We start from the raw sequence: 17,608 nt of genomic DNA, 5'->3' as shown, positions 1-17,608 counted from the left end.
ATACACACACCGCATAGACTAGATCGTGAAGGACATTGTCAAGACCTGCAGAACCAGCAACCCCTTCATTGCTCACATCACCTAAAGTGAAGGCATATTTTATGGGCTCTCTTACCTACCCTATTTCACTTCTGCATTCCCTCACCATATTTTCTGGGGTCACTTCCCAAAAAATCCTTTTACCCAAATGCCCATCTCAGCATCCAGTTCTGGAAGAACCCTAATTGAGACAAGTCTTGATATGTATTTTGTAGCGTAAGTTCTCTAAATTTTCCTTCTTCTTCAGGATTGTCTTCACTGTTCTTGGCTCTTTTCATTTCCACATAAAATTTATCATTAGCTTGGAATTCAAACATCTGCTTAGATTTTGATTGGGGTGGCATTGAATTCATGGACAAATTTGAGAGAATTGACATCATTGTAACTTTGAGTTTTCTAATCTATGACCCTGTTTATACCTCCATTTATTTAAGTCTTCTTAATTTCTCCCAGTAAGGTTTTGTAGCTTTTATTCTAGAGATATTGCTCATCTTTCATTACATTTATCCTTTGGTATTTGATTATGTTGATGTTATCATAAATGGTGGTTTATTTTATTTTCTAGTTGTTTGTTTCCAATAGGTCTTAATATTTGTGTGTTGATCTTGTGACATTCCTAAATTCATTTATTCATTCTAAAGCTTAGAGAGACTTTAGTATATTCTACAAACACAATCATATCTATTCTTGTTCTCACCTTATTTCCCTGGCTGAGGTCACTTATAAATGTTGACTAGAAATGGTGGGATTAGCCATCTTCACCGAGTTCACAGTCTCTAAAGGAAAGTTTTCAATTTCACCATAGATTATGATATCTGCTGTAGTTTTCTAGAATTTACTATTTATCATAATGATAGCTTTCATCATATATACGTTTTGAATTTCATCAGCTTCTTTTTATGCTTCTATGAGATCATTTTTCTCTTTCATCCTGTTAATGCAGCCAGTTACATTGATTGACTTCTTGCATTCCTGGAATAAACCTAACTTTGCAATGATGTATTTTTAATTAATGGATTAGGTTAGTTAGTATCTTATTTAGGATTGTTACATCTGTGATCATCAAAGTGATTGGCTTGTGACTATCCTATCTTATGATATTCTTGTCTGATATTTGTAGTATGGTTATGCTGAGTGCAGAGTTAGAAGAATGGGCCACAAGACCACCCTCACTTCTGACACCAATTGCAAGTCTTGGGCTCCTTCAAGACCACCACCATCACCTCTGAAATTATTTCCCAGTTTGAAGGGCCCGAAGAGTACTCTTAGGTTAAATAATTATATAGAATTACTCTCAGAACTCACTGAAAGCTGCTATATTCACAGTTATGGTTTACTGCAGCCAAAGAATACAGATTAAAATCAGTTAAAGGAAGAGGTGCATAAGGAAGAGCCCAGGAAAGTTCCAAGCACAGGGCTTCCAGGTGTCCTCTCCTCATAGACTTTCCAACACCGTTACTTTCCTGACATCAAGGTGTAACAATACACACAGAGAATTGTCAATCAGGAAAGCTCACCCAATCCTTGCTGCTTAGAGTCTTTTGAGGCTCAACCACATAAAGCTGCTTGGCTGCCCTCAGTCTCCAGCTCTCCAGAGGTCAAGCTGATATTGCAGCTCTCTGACTCATTTGAGTCAGATGGTGGCTAAGGTTGGGAAAATCTTTAAGGCTCCTTTACTCACATGTCTGCTGCCTGGCTGGGAAGACTCAAACAGTTGGAGGAGGGAACACACAGAGCTTCCTGGACATCCCTCTCTCTCTATGTGGTATTTTCACATGGTCTCAGAAGTCACACAGTGTCATTTCTGCCACATTCTATTCATTAGAATTGAGTCACTAAGTGAGACCAAATTTTGAGGCACGGTTATCAAAGAATTCACAGAGTATATGCGGAATGTGCCACATCAGTTAATTATCTATGTCTGAATGTTCTTCCTAAAGTGAGAAACAGCTTTCATCAGCTATTTTGAAGAAAAAGACACAATCCCAGGTCAGGCTAGTCTCTTCGGAATATGGAAGCAACACATATGACATTTGAGCCTGCTGCTCTTACTCAGGCCACAAGGGTACCAATTGTGAGTGGACACAAAACAAGAAAAGGCTCTACAACAGGTCCAGGTCCCAGTGAAATTTTGTTTCCCACATGGACCTTATTGTGGAGCATACCAGATAAGATTTCAGATGGAAAAGCAGCTATTTGGAGTTTCTGGCAAGCCCCAGTAGGAGAACCACAGCACATACCCCTAGAGTTTTGGAGTAAAGACATTGTGTCTCCTGCCAATTATTCTCCATTTAAAACAGCTTTTTTAAGATAACCTGTCTTGCTACTGGGCCCTGGAGAGGCTAAATGCATGACAAGGGATATCAATTGACTGTGTAACCCAAACTTCCCATCATGACCATGAACTAGGTATTATCTAACCCATCAAATCATACAGTTGTGAAATGGAAATGGTGTATTTAAGGCCAAACCAAGGCAAGTCAAGGTGACAGAACTCCACTACATGAGCAAATGTCTCAGACTCCCGTATTATCCTCTCCGACTCTTTGCTTCATCTTCCTAAGTCCACACCTGTGGCCTCATATGAAGTAACCTATGATCAGTTAATGAAGAAGGAATGGAGGGAAAGTGTGATTTACAAATGGATTTGCTTGATCTGTTGGCTCTAGCTATAAGTAGACAGCCACGGTATTACAGCCCCAAGCAGGGGTGACCTGAAAAGTGATAGTGAAAAGGAATTCTCCCTGAGGGTGACTTCAGGTGATTCATCTGGTTGCTGACTTTGTGAGGAAGAAGAGATTGCCTGAAGTACAAATCTACACTGCTTCATGAGCGGTGGCTTGCACGTTGGCCCTTTGGGGAGGAACTTGGATAGAGTAGGACTGAAAGAATGGCAACAAAAAGCTGTGAGGGGAAGTACATGAATGGACCTCTACATGTGAGCACAGAGAATAAGGAATTTGCCTTCCATGTAAATGTGCACTGGGGGCATCCTCTGTAAGGAGGCTCTGAATCACCAGGTCAGTAAGGTGCACCAACCTGTGGATGGCACTCAGTGTCTTTCCCCAACCACCCCAGTGCTCATTTAGTGGGCTCATGCACAATGCAGCAATGGCATCAGGGACAAGGATCTGCATAGACTCAATACTATGGCCTTCTCTTCACCAAGGCTGATTTGAATGATGCCACTCCTGAGTATCCAACCTGCCATCATCAGCCAACAATGTGGAACCTCAATGTGGCACTATTCTCTAGGGGGTACCATCCAGCTACCCAGTGACAACTTGAGTTACTTTGGATCCTTTCTATAAGGCAAAGAGTAATGATTGGTCTTCACAAGCATAGATATATATTCTGGCTATAGGTTTACCCTCCCTGGCCATAATGCTTCTGGTGGCACCAACATTCATTGACGTACAGAATATCATGGCATCTCACAAACACTGCCTCCAACTGGGGGCACATTTTATGGAATTCATCATTTTACCACAAGCCCCATCTTTTGGAAGGGGCCATAGCTAAAGTGATGAAATATGCTACTAATGGCTCAGTGTCATCCTGTCATGGTAAGAGTACTGTCCTATGTGACACAAACTATAAATGATGCCAACATGTGGTTGCCCCCCTAATATGGGCTGCATTGTGTTCCCATGGCCCCCCTCAAAGTTTATATATTGAAGTTCAAATCCCTAGCACTTCAATGTGTCTGTATATAACAACAGGATCTTTGAAGAGATAATTAAGGTAAAATGAGTTCATGTGGGTGGGCCCTAACCCAGAAAAATGACTAATGTCCTTATAAGAAGAGGAGATTAAGACCCAGACACACACTGAAGGAAGACATTTGCAAACATAGGCTGAAGAAGGCCATCTACAAGCCAAGGACAGAGTCCTGGAACACATCCTTCCCTCACGGCCCTCCACAAAAACCAACCCTGCCAACACCATGACCTTGGGCTTCTAGCCTCTAGAATTGTGGGGAAATAAATTTCTGTTGCTTAAGCCCCCCAGCCTGTGGTGCTTTGTTATAGCAGCTGAAGAAAACTAATGAACCAGTCACATCAAATAGCCTAAATGCACAGGTCTGGGGGTCCAGGGGTGGAAAGGAAATAGCTCCTATTACGGTTACAGCAAGTAATATAGTGAAGGAATTTTTGCTTCTAATTCCCCACAACTTGGGGTTCAATGGGTTTGGAGGTCCTACTAGGCTAGTGGGTTTGGAGGAATGCTTCCACCGGAGAATGCAGTTACAGTTCTTTCAATTTGGAAGTTGAGTCCACCCACTTGCTATTTTGGCTTCCTCATGCCAATGATCCAGCAGGCAAAGAAGATGTCACTGTACTAGCAGTATGTACCTGATTTCCCAAAAAATTGCAATGTTGCTTCATAATGGAGACAAGGAGGACCTTGTCTTTAACCCATATTCCTGGTCAATGAAAAAGTGCCACAACCCAGTAAAGATGGAACCACAAGACTCAGACCCAGCAAGAATGGAGAATTGGGTTACACAGGCTTTTCCAGCCAAGATGTTGGTAGGGGGTAAAGGAAACAAGGAATGGGTGGGGGAAGAATGAAACTAGAATTATCAACTAAGGCATCATGACCAGCTACAGAAGCAATAACTGTGGCAGCTCTTTTCTATGTTTTAATTCATTCCCCATCCTTTGCCCCTGCTACCTTATATGAAGACCATTGGTGGTTCCTAATGTCTTAGGTTTCACATGAGGATTTGACTGAATTGTTATCACCCCACAAGGACACAAGAGCTAATGGAATGATTGTGTGTCCTCTGATTGGAGATATGAATTTGTCATCTGGACAAAGGACAAAAATGCATGCTGATGGGCAAAAGGAGTGGAGCATGTGGGATTTTTCTCATTTGTCCCTTAAGATGCATCCTTCACCCTATTCTGTCGCTCAGGAAGCTGACCTTTATGGTATTCATTCATGGGCTTCCAGAAGGATTTAGCCAATGAGAGGCACTGGCAAGAGTCCTAAGGGCAGAAGGATTATGAAGGTAACCTGATAAAGGTTGCCATGTGCTGGCTACGTCCCTCTACCAAGACTCAGTTCCTATCTGGCAGACTCCCACACCTGTTCTTTCTTGGGGTTCTAGTAACTGCTCTCTCCCCATGCCCTTCAGTCCTACCCCTGATAACTGCTGCCTAGTGTTGCTTACTCAGGGAAACTACACATCTCTTATTGGTTTCCCATAACTCTGCTAAACCTTTGCAGACAGACTCTGTTAAATTCTCCTCCATTACCATTTGAGTGTACTGTGTATTTCTTGCAGAATCCTGACATTGGGAGAGAGAAAACAACAAGACAAGAGGTAAAAAAGTGAGTAGAGAAAGAGGGAATAAAGGAATAGGAAGGAGAAGCAGGAATGTGCTGTTAAGGGACCAAGTTTTATTAAAGAGGGAGAAAACAATAGAAGCTACTAGGAAAAAAAACAAATACAATAGCAGTAGCTGACCAAGTACTGTATCAATCAGGTTTGGCCAAGAACAATCACTGGGCTTTCACTTGGCCCTCTGACCATGGGAGCTGCAGCCCAACTCAGAGCAAGCAAGAGCAAGCTTCGGATGTGACACACCCCTCAGGAGACCACCAGATCACCCCTTCTCATGTCCTGGTCATGGTGACCTACAGACAGTGAGAAGTGTGGCCAATGGATATTCCTCCATCATATGCTGACCTTGGCCAATCTGCCAAAGATATTTTCATCAGAGGAAGTGGTTTTAGGTTGTCTAGATGTGAAAACAAAATCATGCAGTAACATGGAATTCTCAGCCTCTAGTCCATCTAAAGCAGACACTGGTCACATTACTTGGACCTTGGAGACCAAATTCATACAGTGTATGGTCTGACCTTCACAGAAAAATGAAACACTGAAAGCACTCTAGGAACAGAATTGAATCAGACTTGAAGACCAGATTTGTCAAGGGTAGAAACTGACATTTGATACTACCTTCTCACCAAACAAGGAAAAGAAAAGTGGTAAACTCAAGTCTTCTCACAGGAGAGGATGTATAAACCTTGGTTGTGATGTGGACTTGGATTTGCTGGACCTGCCATCCATGGTTCAGCTGTCTTTGATTCTGAGGGCTGGCTTGCTGGATGTTGGATGATCTTTGACAGTGCCAAATCAAAGCTGACAAGGAATAACTCTGCAATGGGGTGTAGGACTAGAGACTTCCAGCTACATGCTATTGTCAATTATGGGACAGGGTTTGGAGAATCCATTTGTCAGAAAACATGAAGATCTTGACACTTCAGTGAATCTTGCTTGGATGTTAGGTACCGACAGTCCTCATTTTGGCATTGCAGCTAAACATCCTTTGGATCCCACTGCTTCCATTTCTGCAAAAGTCAACAGCTCTAGTTCAGGTGGAGTAGGCTGCAGACTCTGAGGCCCGTTGTGAAGCTCACACTGTCTGTTCTGGTCAATGAAGTGAGAGTTAATGCTGGAGGCCACAAGCTTGGGCTTTCTCTGGAGTTTGAGGTTAACCCAGCTGGGTGGGAACCCTCAGGAATGGGTCTCAGAAGGTTTGTCCTTAATATATTTCCAGAGTAAACAGCAGGCTCCCCCCAACTCCTCTCGACCCCTTCAGTAATCAAAACAAAGGGTGATCTAAACAAAAGGTGTATTTAAATGTGGAGTCAGTTTCTTCTTAACTGGCTCCTAGTTAGATTGTTTATCTAGTTACCAATGCTGCAGTGTGGCAGTCACCTGTACATTATCTAAATGTATTTAACTGTTAAATGTGCTATCCACCAATAATGAAATAGATAAAAACTGTAAAACAAACCAGCAAACATTGGGCCTATTTTTTAATTAAACACAATTTTGAAAATTTTCTTCTTTGCTTTCAGCTGCCAATGGCCAGGGCCTCAGGACTTCCATGCTATAGATTTTAAACAAAATCCTCTAATCCAGGGCTTCTCTGCTGCAGCACTGCTGACACCTCAGATCATATCATTCTTTGCTGTGGGGAGGGCGTCCTGTGCAGTGTCAGACGTCTCACAGCATCCCTGCCTCCACTCACTAGATGGCTCTTGTCGTCCTTCACACAACCTCTCAGTCATGACAGTGTCCCCAGATATTGCCAAATGGTCCCTAGGCATAGGGCACCAGAGAAAATACTGCACAGGACATACTTATACTGAAAATATTGTTATATCTGAAATTAAAATTCAAGTGGATGTCTGTATTTTTATTTGCTAAATCTGACAGCCCTACTGAGAGGCAAGATCACCCCTATCTCTCCCACCTCCCGCCCCATTTGAGAACTGTTGCTCTAGTCCACAGGCAGCGAAGGAGAAAAAGAATGGTGATGGGAAGTGGGGAATGTTCGAGTCAGATTTGTATTTTGAGCAAAACTATATAAGACATCTGAGCTCTGCTCACAAGCCAGGACTGCTGTCGTCAGCATCCTGTTTGCACAGATGACACAGTGAGACTTCTCTGGAACTCTTGGCCCTCCTTTTGATAAGCAACTGAAGATGGGAGCCCAGACCTTGCCAGTCACATCCACCCTTGGGGAGTGCGATATTGTGATCTATAAGAAGTATAAATCTAGTCTTCATTATGTTCCTGGCACAGAGCTCTTCAAACCCTGGGAATTTCCTAAGTGACCGGAGCAACAAAGGTGTCTTTTGTTACGTTAATGAGGTGACTTTTGGACCACACTGAAAAATGGGGGCTGGTTGCCAGGAGAAGCCACCTTATGATTGGAGGCTTGGAACTTTCAGTCCCACTCCCCTGACCGTCAGGGAGAGGAGAGGGAGTGGAGGTTGAATCAATCACCCATGATTTAATCTTCATGCCTATGTAAAGAAGGCTCCATAAAAACCCAAAAGGATGGCATCTGAAGAGTTTCCAGGTTGATGAACACATGGAGATGAGCGAGAGTGGTGTGCTCTGAATAGGGCATGGAAGCTCCTTGCCCTTTCCTCATACCTTGCCTATGCGTCTCTTCCATTTGGCTCTCCCTGAGTTATATCCTTTTATAATAAACTGATAATCTAGTAAGTAAAATGTCCCTCTGAGATCTGTGAGCTGTTCTAGCAAATTAATCAAACCTATTGAGAGAGCCCTTGGAACCTCCAATCTATAGCCAGTTGGTCAAAAGCACAGGTGACAATCTGGGCTTGTGACTGTCATCTAAATTGGAGGGGGCAGCACTCTTGGTAGGACTGAGTCCTTAATCTGTGGAATCTGATGCTATCTCTGAGTAGATAGTACCAAAGTTGAATTGAGTTCTAGGACACCCAGCTGATGCTGGAGAATTTCTTGGTGGCATAGAAACACACACATGCACGCACACACACACACATTGGAATAAGTACTAGAATCATTTTGGGGAGAGTATCCTGACTGTGGAAGCAGGAGAGAGTAAGGAACTGGGAACTTGTGCCCTCTGTTTCCTTTTTTTCTATCGAAGCTAAATAATAGTCATCTTTTCTTCTTTAAAATGTTTATATTGAGGGCTGTATTTGATCAGCTGATAACAGTATGGAAGGGAGAATTAACAGGAAGCATTTCCCCTGCCCGTAAATCTAACTCGGGGCTCCTAGAGAGAGGGGCGCACTTGGGTTCTGGGATCCCTGAGACTTGAAATTACAAACTCATATTCACCAGAATAATAGGTATTATTTTAAGATATTTCTCAAGGTCTCAGGTGATTTGTAAAAAGAATTCAAAGAAACCTAGAGCCACAAATTGATGTAATTTATTCTCCTCTCCTCCTTGGTAGCATTCCAGCTTTTCCACTTCGGAGTATCTGGGTTCCCGGTCTCCCAACTACAGAGCTCTCATCGGTAGAACAAGAGCACGGCTGCCTCAGTTATCTCCCGGCTGCAGCTGTAACCAGTGTGAGCTCCGTATCCATTCCAATCAAAGGAGGAGAAATCCCCACACTGCCTGGGGTTGCCCTCCGGGAAGAATCCTCCTCCACCGATGCAGTGCTGGGAAGCAAGGAGAAGAGACACAATGACGGATTTTCTGCTGACGCTCTGAGCTCTTAATGGCCAAGTCCCCTGGAATCTTTGGTCCTCATCCAACTTGGCTTTGACCACTCCCTCCCACAAAAGCCTCTCCTCTGTGGACTCTGAAATCACTCTCCTTCCTGACTTCCTTTCTACCTTCCTGAACATGCATTCTCAGGCCCCTTGGCCTGCCTCTCTTCCTCAGCCCATCCCCTACATGCTCTTCAGAGCTCAGTCCACATCTCACTCTCCCTGTTATGGCTCATCTTCTCCCATGACTTCAGCCATTATTAGCATACTCATATACTATCAGTATACTCCTAATCTCTGAGGCCAGCCCAGATAGTTTCATTCTTGAGACCCTCATATCCAACTACCACCTGGGTGTCCCCACCTGGATATTTCACAGGTATCTAAAACCCCACTTGAGCAAAACAAAACTAATGATCTCTCTTACTGTCCCTGATTGAGGAATCTGTTCCTCATCCTGCCACCTGTCTTAATTGGTAGTACACAGTCACCCAAAACCAACACCTAAGGTCTTTTTAGTCTCCTTCGCTCGACATCCCCCCATATTTATCTGTTCATTAAGGACTGATGATTCCTTCCCCTACGTATCCCTGGAAGCTATCCATGCTCATTCAACCTCATCAAGAAAGCCTTGGCTCAGGACCTTAGTGTGTCGCATCTGGACCTTTGCATCTGCCCCACGGTCTCCTGGCCCCTAATTCTCCTGCTCTTCAGTCCTTGTCCTCCACACTGCGATGCATCATCTTAGCAAAACCAAAGCTGATCACGTCACTCCTCTGTTCAAAGTTCTCTGAGTCCCGTCACCTGCAACATAAACTCTAAATCCTTGACATAATGTGAAGTCCCTCCTGGTCCTGGTTCCTATAGGGATCTTCTTCATCAGCCCCTGCTTCTGCCCAATATGCACACCATGCCCTCTCAAACACCAATGATTTTGAGCATCGTAGTCATACACGTTAAAAATGAACTATTCTGCCCTTTCCTACTTGTCGAACTCTATACATCTCTTGAGATTCATCACAAATGTCACCTTCTTTAGAGAATCAACTCTGTGCCACTAGTAGAATTAGAAGCTCCTCTATCGTGTTTGAGAGCCCCTTGTTTACGTTACCCTCACAGTTCAGACCACGGGAGATCGCCATCTCTGTCCCACTCATAGCTTCTTAAGATGGCTATGTCATCTGTGCACCTCTAACACCTAGCACTCTGCAGGAGTTCTCTGCTTGTATTTACTTAAATTATTTTATTGAAGTCATATTGGCTTATAACACTGTAAATTTCAGGTGTACATTATTATCTATCAGTTTCTGTATAGACTGCATCGTGTTCACCACCAGTCTATGCTTGTATTTTTAAAGAAAGAATCAATGCCTGAAGGTTATATGCAAAGATGCACTAATGCACAGTGTAAGAAGCCAGGGAAGCCAGTGTAGGAAACGGTTGTCTAGGAAAAGAGACACACCCAACTGCACTCCCAGGACCCACAGCTGCATTATCCTCTGGATCACAATCTAGGGGTCCTTCCATGAGGGCACAGCTGCCTCATCTTGAAATGGACAAACCAATGGCTGAGGGGGATGTGAAGATGGAGTAATCTCAGGGTCACATTCTCAGACTGTCAGCTGGGGAGGCAAGAGGGCCCTAAGTGAATGCCCTTCTTCTTGTGGCTCTGACTCCCTCCTCCTCCCCCAGTCACAAATTGTCCCTCAAAGACACTCTCCAGTCTCCACAGCTATGGTGCTCTCTCCTCTAAGACTGGGAAAACAACAAAAACAGAAAGCTTCTGGAAGTTAATATGAATGTTGGACAATATCATCATGACCTCAACATAGGAACATACTTAAACAAAACTTTAAAGTGCTAACGATACATGGAAATCTTGATAAACTAAACTTCATTGAAATAGATTATGTTCACCGGATACCATCAAGAAAGTAAAAAGGCAAGCCCTGGAGACACACATCAACACACCCCACACGGACACATGCACACGCTTTGATCTCCCCAAACTCACGTGCTCAGTGTTGCAGCCAGTAACTCTCACCCCAGCACACAGGGCATTGACTGCTTTCTCATTATTAAACACTCTGAACTGGATGAATCCTGCAACAAATTCCTCTGGAAAAGAAGCAGCAGAGAAAGGGCCAAGTATTCAAAGGAGGAACCGGAAATAGCTTCCCTTTGACCAGCTCAGGGATTCCCTAAGCCAAGAGTTCAGGTCACAGCCCAACCCTCCAAGCTGTAGTGGTGGAGCCCAGCACCTGTGTGCCCTGTGGGTGGGACATCCGACCCTGAACTTATCCAGGAGAGAACCTCTGTCCATCTGGGGCAAGAGGACAAAGGCTGGGGCTCACAAGAGGACACTTGTCTGCTACAGGAGAAATTAGACCCCACAGAGGATCACCGAGAAGATCTCCAAAGGTGCAGGAGGACAAGCAACGATCAGATGTGGCCATCTGTTTCTGTGGACAAGCTTCTCATCCAATTACTGTGTGTTTGTTTTCCTAACTACCATTAACTGCCTTCATCAAAATATCAAATGTCAACAGTAATGGCTTTTATTTTCCAAACAAAGACTTAACTTCTGTGCCTTTATTATGCTGAAAAATGTCTTTAAGATAATTAATAGCTGTCCTTCATAACAAAAATAAAATTTTCTCATCACTTTGCTAGTTTTTCTCTCCTGTGAACACTAGCCTCCACCTTTTCTTAACTGTTCTAACAGGCCACACAGGGTGGTGGTTAAGCAGCCTTGGTTTATATCCTGTAAAATGGAGATAATAGTAATTTTAACTTCATAGTCTTTCTCAAGATGATGAAATGACACAAAACTGTGTCAAGTTCCTAGAAAAGAGCTTGGCACATTGTAAAGTGTTCAGGAAATGCTAGCAATTATTATTTGTTTTATGTACACTTTTCCCAAGAGGGCACGGTGGGATTTAAGACCAGGCTGAGGAAGCCAACACTCACTCTGACCAAGTGGTGAGTAATAAGATGCAGTTTTCTGAGCATCACCAAAGTCATAGATCACAGGGACGGCTGGGCCATTGTCAGTCCAACAATTCCCTGCTCCATACTTCACTGGGTATTTCTGCAGGGACCCAAAAGAGTGGTTGTGTGAGGACAGCAGAGATGCCGTCATATTGAGAGGTAGGGGATTTAATGCCTTCCCGTGTCATTATTCAGAAATCCGTCTCCATCATAGTCACGCCTCTTTCCCCAGAGCTGTGTCTCTCTGACAGCCCCAAGCCCCTTGGCCTTCTCCCGCTCTCCCTCTCTGCTCCTCTCCCATAGGCCTCTCCCCTTGCCTGCCTCAGAGGTCCTGAAAGAGGCAGCACAGCAGTTCACAGTGACCCAGAGTAGGAGAAGTGGCCAAGCACAGGCACCTCACGGTGACACGTGGCCACAGAGAAGACTTACCTCTCACCCCAAACACTTGGCTCTCTGTTCACCAGAGGAAGGTCCCCCCAGCCAACAGCCCTGGTTACCTGGTAGAGGCCGAACAGATTATGTCCTAGAGTCTCCAAGAAGCCATTCCTGGTGCGGTACCTCAGCAGGGAGCTGTTCCTCCACTGCTGCAGGGGGGACTTGTTGGGCACATGCCAGATGCCCAGGTCCTGGGCCTGGATGTCATAGTAGCCAGGGTTCTGGAGAGCAACAGACATTGAGCCTGACCAGGCCAGGATGTCCCACAGGCACCAAACACACACACGCAGCCCTCAGTGGAGCTGAGAGCTCTGGGCTCCAGGAGGGCAGGTGGCCAGCAGTGCTCAGACACCCCTACTTCCAGCAGATGAAGATGCCTCCCACCACCCAGGTCCCTAACGGCCTTGCTGGGAGGAAGCTGTGCTTCAAGACCTGGAAGTAGGTCTTTCTTCTCCAGCCCTGTCTCCACATCCCCATCTTCCAACCCGCCCTTCTATATGGTGTGGTCGAGCCACACTCAGCTCCTCACACTTTCACAAAATGGTGGTGAGTGGCACCAACCTTGTAGTCATCGCTGGTGGCCGCCTCTGCAGACCCAAAGGTGTTGTGATTGGCCCAGTTGCCGTCCCCCTCTGGGTAGTCTGCCTTGCTGCCCTGCTGACTGGACCAGCGGTCGCCCACTGTGCACTTCCCCAGCATGTTGTTCTCGTGCACGCTGGCCACCAGGGTCCAGCCGCCACCTCCAGAGGTCATGTCACAGAAGGTCTGGTAGATGAGACCATTCTCAGTGCGGAGGAGATACACACCATCTGCAGAGGGAACGAGCCCAGAGCCCCCTGTCTGAGAGCACATGGTTATTCTCAGGCCCCACAACCAGAAAAATTCAGGGAAATCAGAAGCGTATTCTGAAGGCTCCCACACATCCTCATTTGTGGGAAGACAATTCTCTCTGGGTCATCTGTGAGCAGAGGCACTGCCTGCCTTAGTTCCACACTATCTTTTCAAAGAGATTGCAGAGCAAACAGCCTTAGAAGAGAGAGATGGTGTCTCTCTCCGGATAGTGCCTGCTTCTGGCCAGGAGAGGCCAGAAATCAGCACCCTATCACATCCCAAGTTTACATCAAGTTCATCCCAGAGCAAAGGGCAGGCAAGGCCACTGACCATTATACTGTCACGCCTCGCTAAATGACGGGGATATGCTCTGAGAAATGCATCGTTAGGTGATTTCATTGTGCTATCACATAGTGTCCCTATGCCAACTAGATGATATAGCCTTCTACACACCTAGGCTATGTGGTACTAATCTTATGGGACACCATCATCTGTGCCGTCCCTTGTTGACTGAAACATCGTTATATGGTGTGTGACTGTGTAAGATTCAGATTCCCGAAGCTCAGAGTTCCTCTCCTGTACACAGCCCTGGAGGAGAAGGCTCCATTGTGCCACCCTAGCCACTTTGCACATCTCCACATGTGCCACATGGGCAAGGCCTAACCACAGTGGACCTAACCCCTGGTAGAACACCTGTCATCCTCCTGAAACACGGAAGCCTGGCAGGCTTGTGGGGGCTGCTACAAGGTCGGTGCTCACCCACCTCCCTATCTTGCAGGGAGGCTGTCGTGAGACAGTTTGTCTTTGACTCCAGCTTCTGATGAGGCCTGGGGCTTTTTGCCTTGCTGCCCGCCGCAGTCTCTTACGATGCAGCTACAGGTGACAAAACTGCATAGCTGCAGCCTGGGTCAGATCCTCTGCATCAGAGTCCCTCGCTACCCATGTTACATTGTCATCCGGCCCCTTTCGTTTCTGTGCTGTCCTGTGGGCCAAGGGATGGGAGAAGGTGACACCTTTGCTATCTTGGTTTTGCAGTCTATGTGAGTCTGATCTAAACTGTCTGATCTAAAAAAGGCTTGTTGTTTCTTTACCAGTCCACTTGTCAGCCTGCTTGACAAAACCACTACCTGTGCAGATGTCTCCTGGCCCTCTTCACGTCACCGTGTTGGAACTGGGGCTCAGGGAACCAGCACGAGAAAATGCTGATACTCTGGCTACTGCTATTGCTGTGAATAACAAAGGTTTTCATCTCAGCTTCTGGAGTCTCATGTTTCCTGCCAGCACCCATGAAACTGACAGGCTAACATTAGCTCCCAACTAGAGGAAATTCTTAGACTCATCATGGCTCTTGCCACCACCCCATGTGTCGCCAGGAACACTGCCTTCTCCCTGTGCTCAGAAGATCATGCCTGCTGTGACTGGGTGGGACATAAAGCTGCCAAATTCCCACTGGAAAGCTCCTTGGGTGGGAGCTGGAGCCAGAACAGACAGTAGCGGTGGGTACATTCCTCCTGATTTCCATGCCTGGGCTCTGTTAAGCTAAAAAGTGGCCTCAAGGAGAGAAGACTGGGTTGGTTAATACTCACCACCTGCTCTGTAGCAATTTTCTTTGAGTTCCTTGCAGCTTCTAGGCAGGAAAGATAGGGAGGAGGCACAGGTTTTGCTGTCCTGGAACATCTCAGGAGCCTGGGCCACTGCTGGAGGATGTGAGAATAATTCTCATTAACAGTCTGTTGCCTGATACCATCCTTCCTGGCATCAGCTCCCAGCCCCTGCCCACTTCGCCAGTTCGTCACTATGCTGTGAGCACCCAGGATTCCGTCTGCTAAGACTATCTGACCACAATCTCGTACAGGCTTAACACTGAATTCTTCTTCTCAACTAACTAAAACTGAAAACTATCATTACACCTGTTGTGAGGAATGGAATTGGGAGGATGGGGACTGGAGGGGGATGTTCCGGGACACAGCGTGACCACCTAGCTTCCTTTGGAGATGCAGAGGCCAAGGCCACAGGAGCTGGAGTAGCCGGGAGGGGACACAGTCCTTACCACCCCCTTCCTGAGCCCCTTCACAGCCACACACAGGCACAGGGTGAGGCCCCAGGACATGACTTAGCTAACGCTGTGACTACTTCAGATCAGACACCAGGAGAGGCCAGCAATCAGCACCCAGGCCACATCTCAAGTCAGCTGCCACATGTGGCTTCTGTGCATCTCCATGACTCTCCTTCAGGCCCAGGATGTCAGCATCCAGCCCAACTCTACCCCCTCACTCCCCTGCACAGGAGAGGTGAGCTGAAGAAACTGCTGCGCCTGAGTCACTTACCTGCACTCCACCCTCTGGTGGCCACAGAGACGAACAGCAGGAAGCAGAATCTGGCCATTGTCCCCTAAGGGGAAAGCAGATGCACAAGTCACTGGCTGCACCATCCTTTCCCTTCCACTCATCCTTGCTCTCCATCCTTTCTGAGTCACGTAACCAAAAATGGAAAGTGATGGGCTTCTGGGCATTCTGGAACCTCCCCGAATAGCCTCCATCCCTTCCCAATCCTAGAAGTTCTTGAGGGGCCATGGGCTCCTTTCTTGGAAACTCTCAATCCCTGAGACCAAGACCAGACCTGAGCTCACATCTTTGCTCCCCACACCCACAGGTCTTGTCGCTGACTCAGAAATCCTCACCGGGACAGAGAGCTCCCTCCTTCCTTCCTCACAGATGCCACAGCTGAGAGTTCCCTGCCAGGTGCAGACTCAGAGCTCCCTGCCTCTGCAGAGGGTCCTGACTCAAGTGAAGTGCTGAGCCCTTTTGGGGAGAGCCAAACGCTGCAAGCCCTGCCCAGCCCTGCCCAGGCTGCTGGCCCCTCCCTCTGACGTGCTTCCCTTTGAAGGTCCCTGGGCTGGGCCTCTGGGAGTAAGAGGGGCGTGTGGTTGGCCAGAGGAGCATGGGTCACACAGGTGACACTCACCATCTGAGGAGCGGGTCTCTGCTTCATCCGAGCGGCTGCAGTGTTTATTAGGTAATCAGACACTCAGGACAGGTAGGACCCTACACTTCTTCCCTCCCGCCTCCCCCCTCCCACCTCGATGAGCTGCTCCAGCGCCTCACATGCATCCCTGTCAGGACATCATCCTTCAGCTCTGCTTAAGCCTCTCGGGGAAGCCCCCCCTGACACCCCCACCCCCAGGCAAAGCTGATGGCTTTCTCCTTGACCTACTGCTCTGCTTTGTCCTACACTAATGAGGACATGCATCACACTGTAATTTCATTGTTTTATGAACCTTTTGTTTAGGAATAATTTAAAATTTACAGAACATTGCAAAAATAAAAATTGTACAAAAACGCACATATGCCTTCTACCTAGGTTCACCTGGTGTTAATATTTTACCCCGTTTGCTTTATCATCTATGCACTCTCTCTGTGCACACACACTCGTGCACACACATTGTTTTCCTGAATGATTTGAGGGTAAGTTACACACATCATGGCCCTTTACTCCTAGATAAGTGCGAGTTTTCTAAGAAAAGGGATTTTTCTCATACATAACCACAGTACAATTATCAACTTCATATCATTGACTCTTTTTAATGTACCTGGTACTTTCCTAGGGTACACCAGCGGGGGGTCATGCTGCGTTGGCATTCATGGCACTGAAATTTCTTGGCTTTCATCTCCTCCTATTGTCGGGAACTTCCCCTCCTCTTCTAAGTCCTTATTCCCTGGGCCGTGTCTTACATGTGCTAACAAAGAGGATTTCTCCATTCTGCACGCACTCCCAGCCTGCCGGCACCTTTCAGCACTGTCCACTGCCAAGGCTCCGGCTCCCCATGGGGCCTAGATTCGCCAGCCCTGCCGCCTCTGGTGCTGGGCCTGCTCACCGGGACCAGCTGCTGATGTTCGGGCACTGCTTCCTCTCACTCCCAGGCCTCCAGCACCTCGTCTCCTTGCGGTCCAAGGGGCAGGAGACACCCACCCTGCTCGGTGCTGAAGAAAGGAAATGCCTGTCCTCTCCTATGATGGGGCCAAAGCAGGACTGGTTTCCCAGTGCCCCAGTGACCTCAGTGAAACTGCCCTTTCAGGGTTTCCTCCAGAATCCCCCCTCTTAGACCCAGACAGAAGGCTAAAAAGGTGAGGATAGGGGATACATCTGAAGGGCACTATGCTACATTCTGATTGACCTTTGGCATAGAAGCCTGAGCTACCATCATTGGAACACCTGTGTGAGTTCCTCCTCAGGAAGCTTCTGAATCCTTTTATTTGAGTATTTCTATAGGTATTTGCTTAATACCTTTCTC

At 46.5% G+C, this 17,608-nt stretch overlaps 1 protein-coding gene and 1 pseudogene across 2 annotated transcripts; one reads left to right on the top strand and one right to left on the bottom strand.

Moving 5' to 3' along the window:
• Positions 1-5,447: 5,447 nt before the first annotated feature.
• LOC106835813 (voltage-dependent anion-selective channel protein 2 pseudogene) lies at positions 5,448-6,829 on the top strand (annotated as a pseudogene).
• Positions 6,830-8,758: 1,929 nt separating this feature from the next.
• LOC106835814 (intelectin-2-like) lies at positions 8,759-16,199 on the bottom strand. 2 transcript variants are annotated; one of them, XM_044758581.2, is made up of 8 exons: positions 15,998-16,199; positions 15,645-15,708; positions 14,904-15,014; positions 13,048-13,295; positions 12,549-12,707; positions 12,031-12,151; positions 11,075-11,178; positions 8,759-9,009 (listed from the first exon to the last, which is right to left on the bottom strand). In XM_044758581.2, the coding sequence occupies exons 2-8, from the start codon at positions 15,700-15,702 to the stop codon at positions 8,857-8,859; spliced, it is 954 nt and encodes a 317-aa protein (XP_044614516.1). In that variant the 5' UTR covers positions 15,703-15,708; positions 15,998-16,199; the 3' UTR covers positions 8,759-8,856. The 2 variants fall into 2 exon arrangements, with proteins under 2 accessions (XP_044614516.1, XP_044614517.1); XM_044758582.2 differs by having other exon boundaries at positions 14,904-15,011; positions 15,998-16,176.
• Between the last annotated feature and the right edge of the window lie 1,409 nt (positions 16,200-17,608).

Source organism: Equus asinus, chromosome 25 (genome assembly GCF_041296235.1).
Source record: "Equus asinus isolate D_3611 breed Donkey chromosome 25, EquAss-T2T_v2, whole genome shotgun sequence".
Taxonomy (NCBI): Eukaryota; Metazoa; Chordata; class Mammalia; order Perissodactyla; family Equidae; genus Equus; species Equus asinus.
This window is presented reverse-complemented; position numbering and strand designations above follow the sequence as displayed.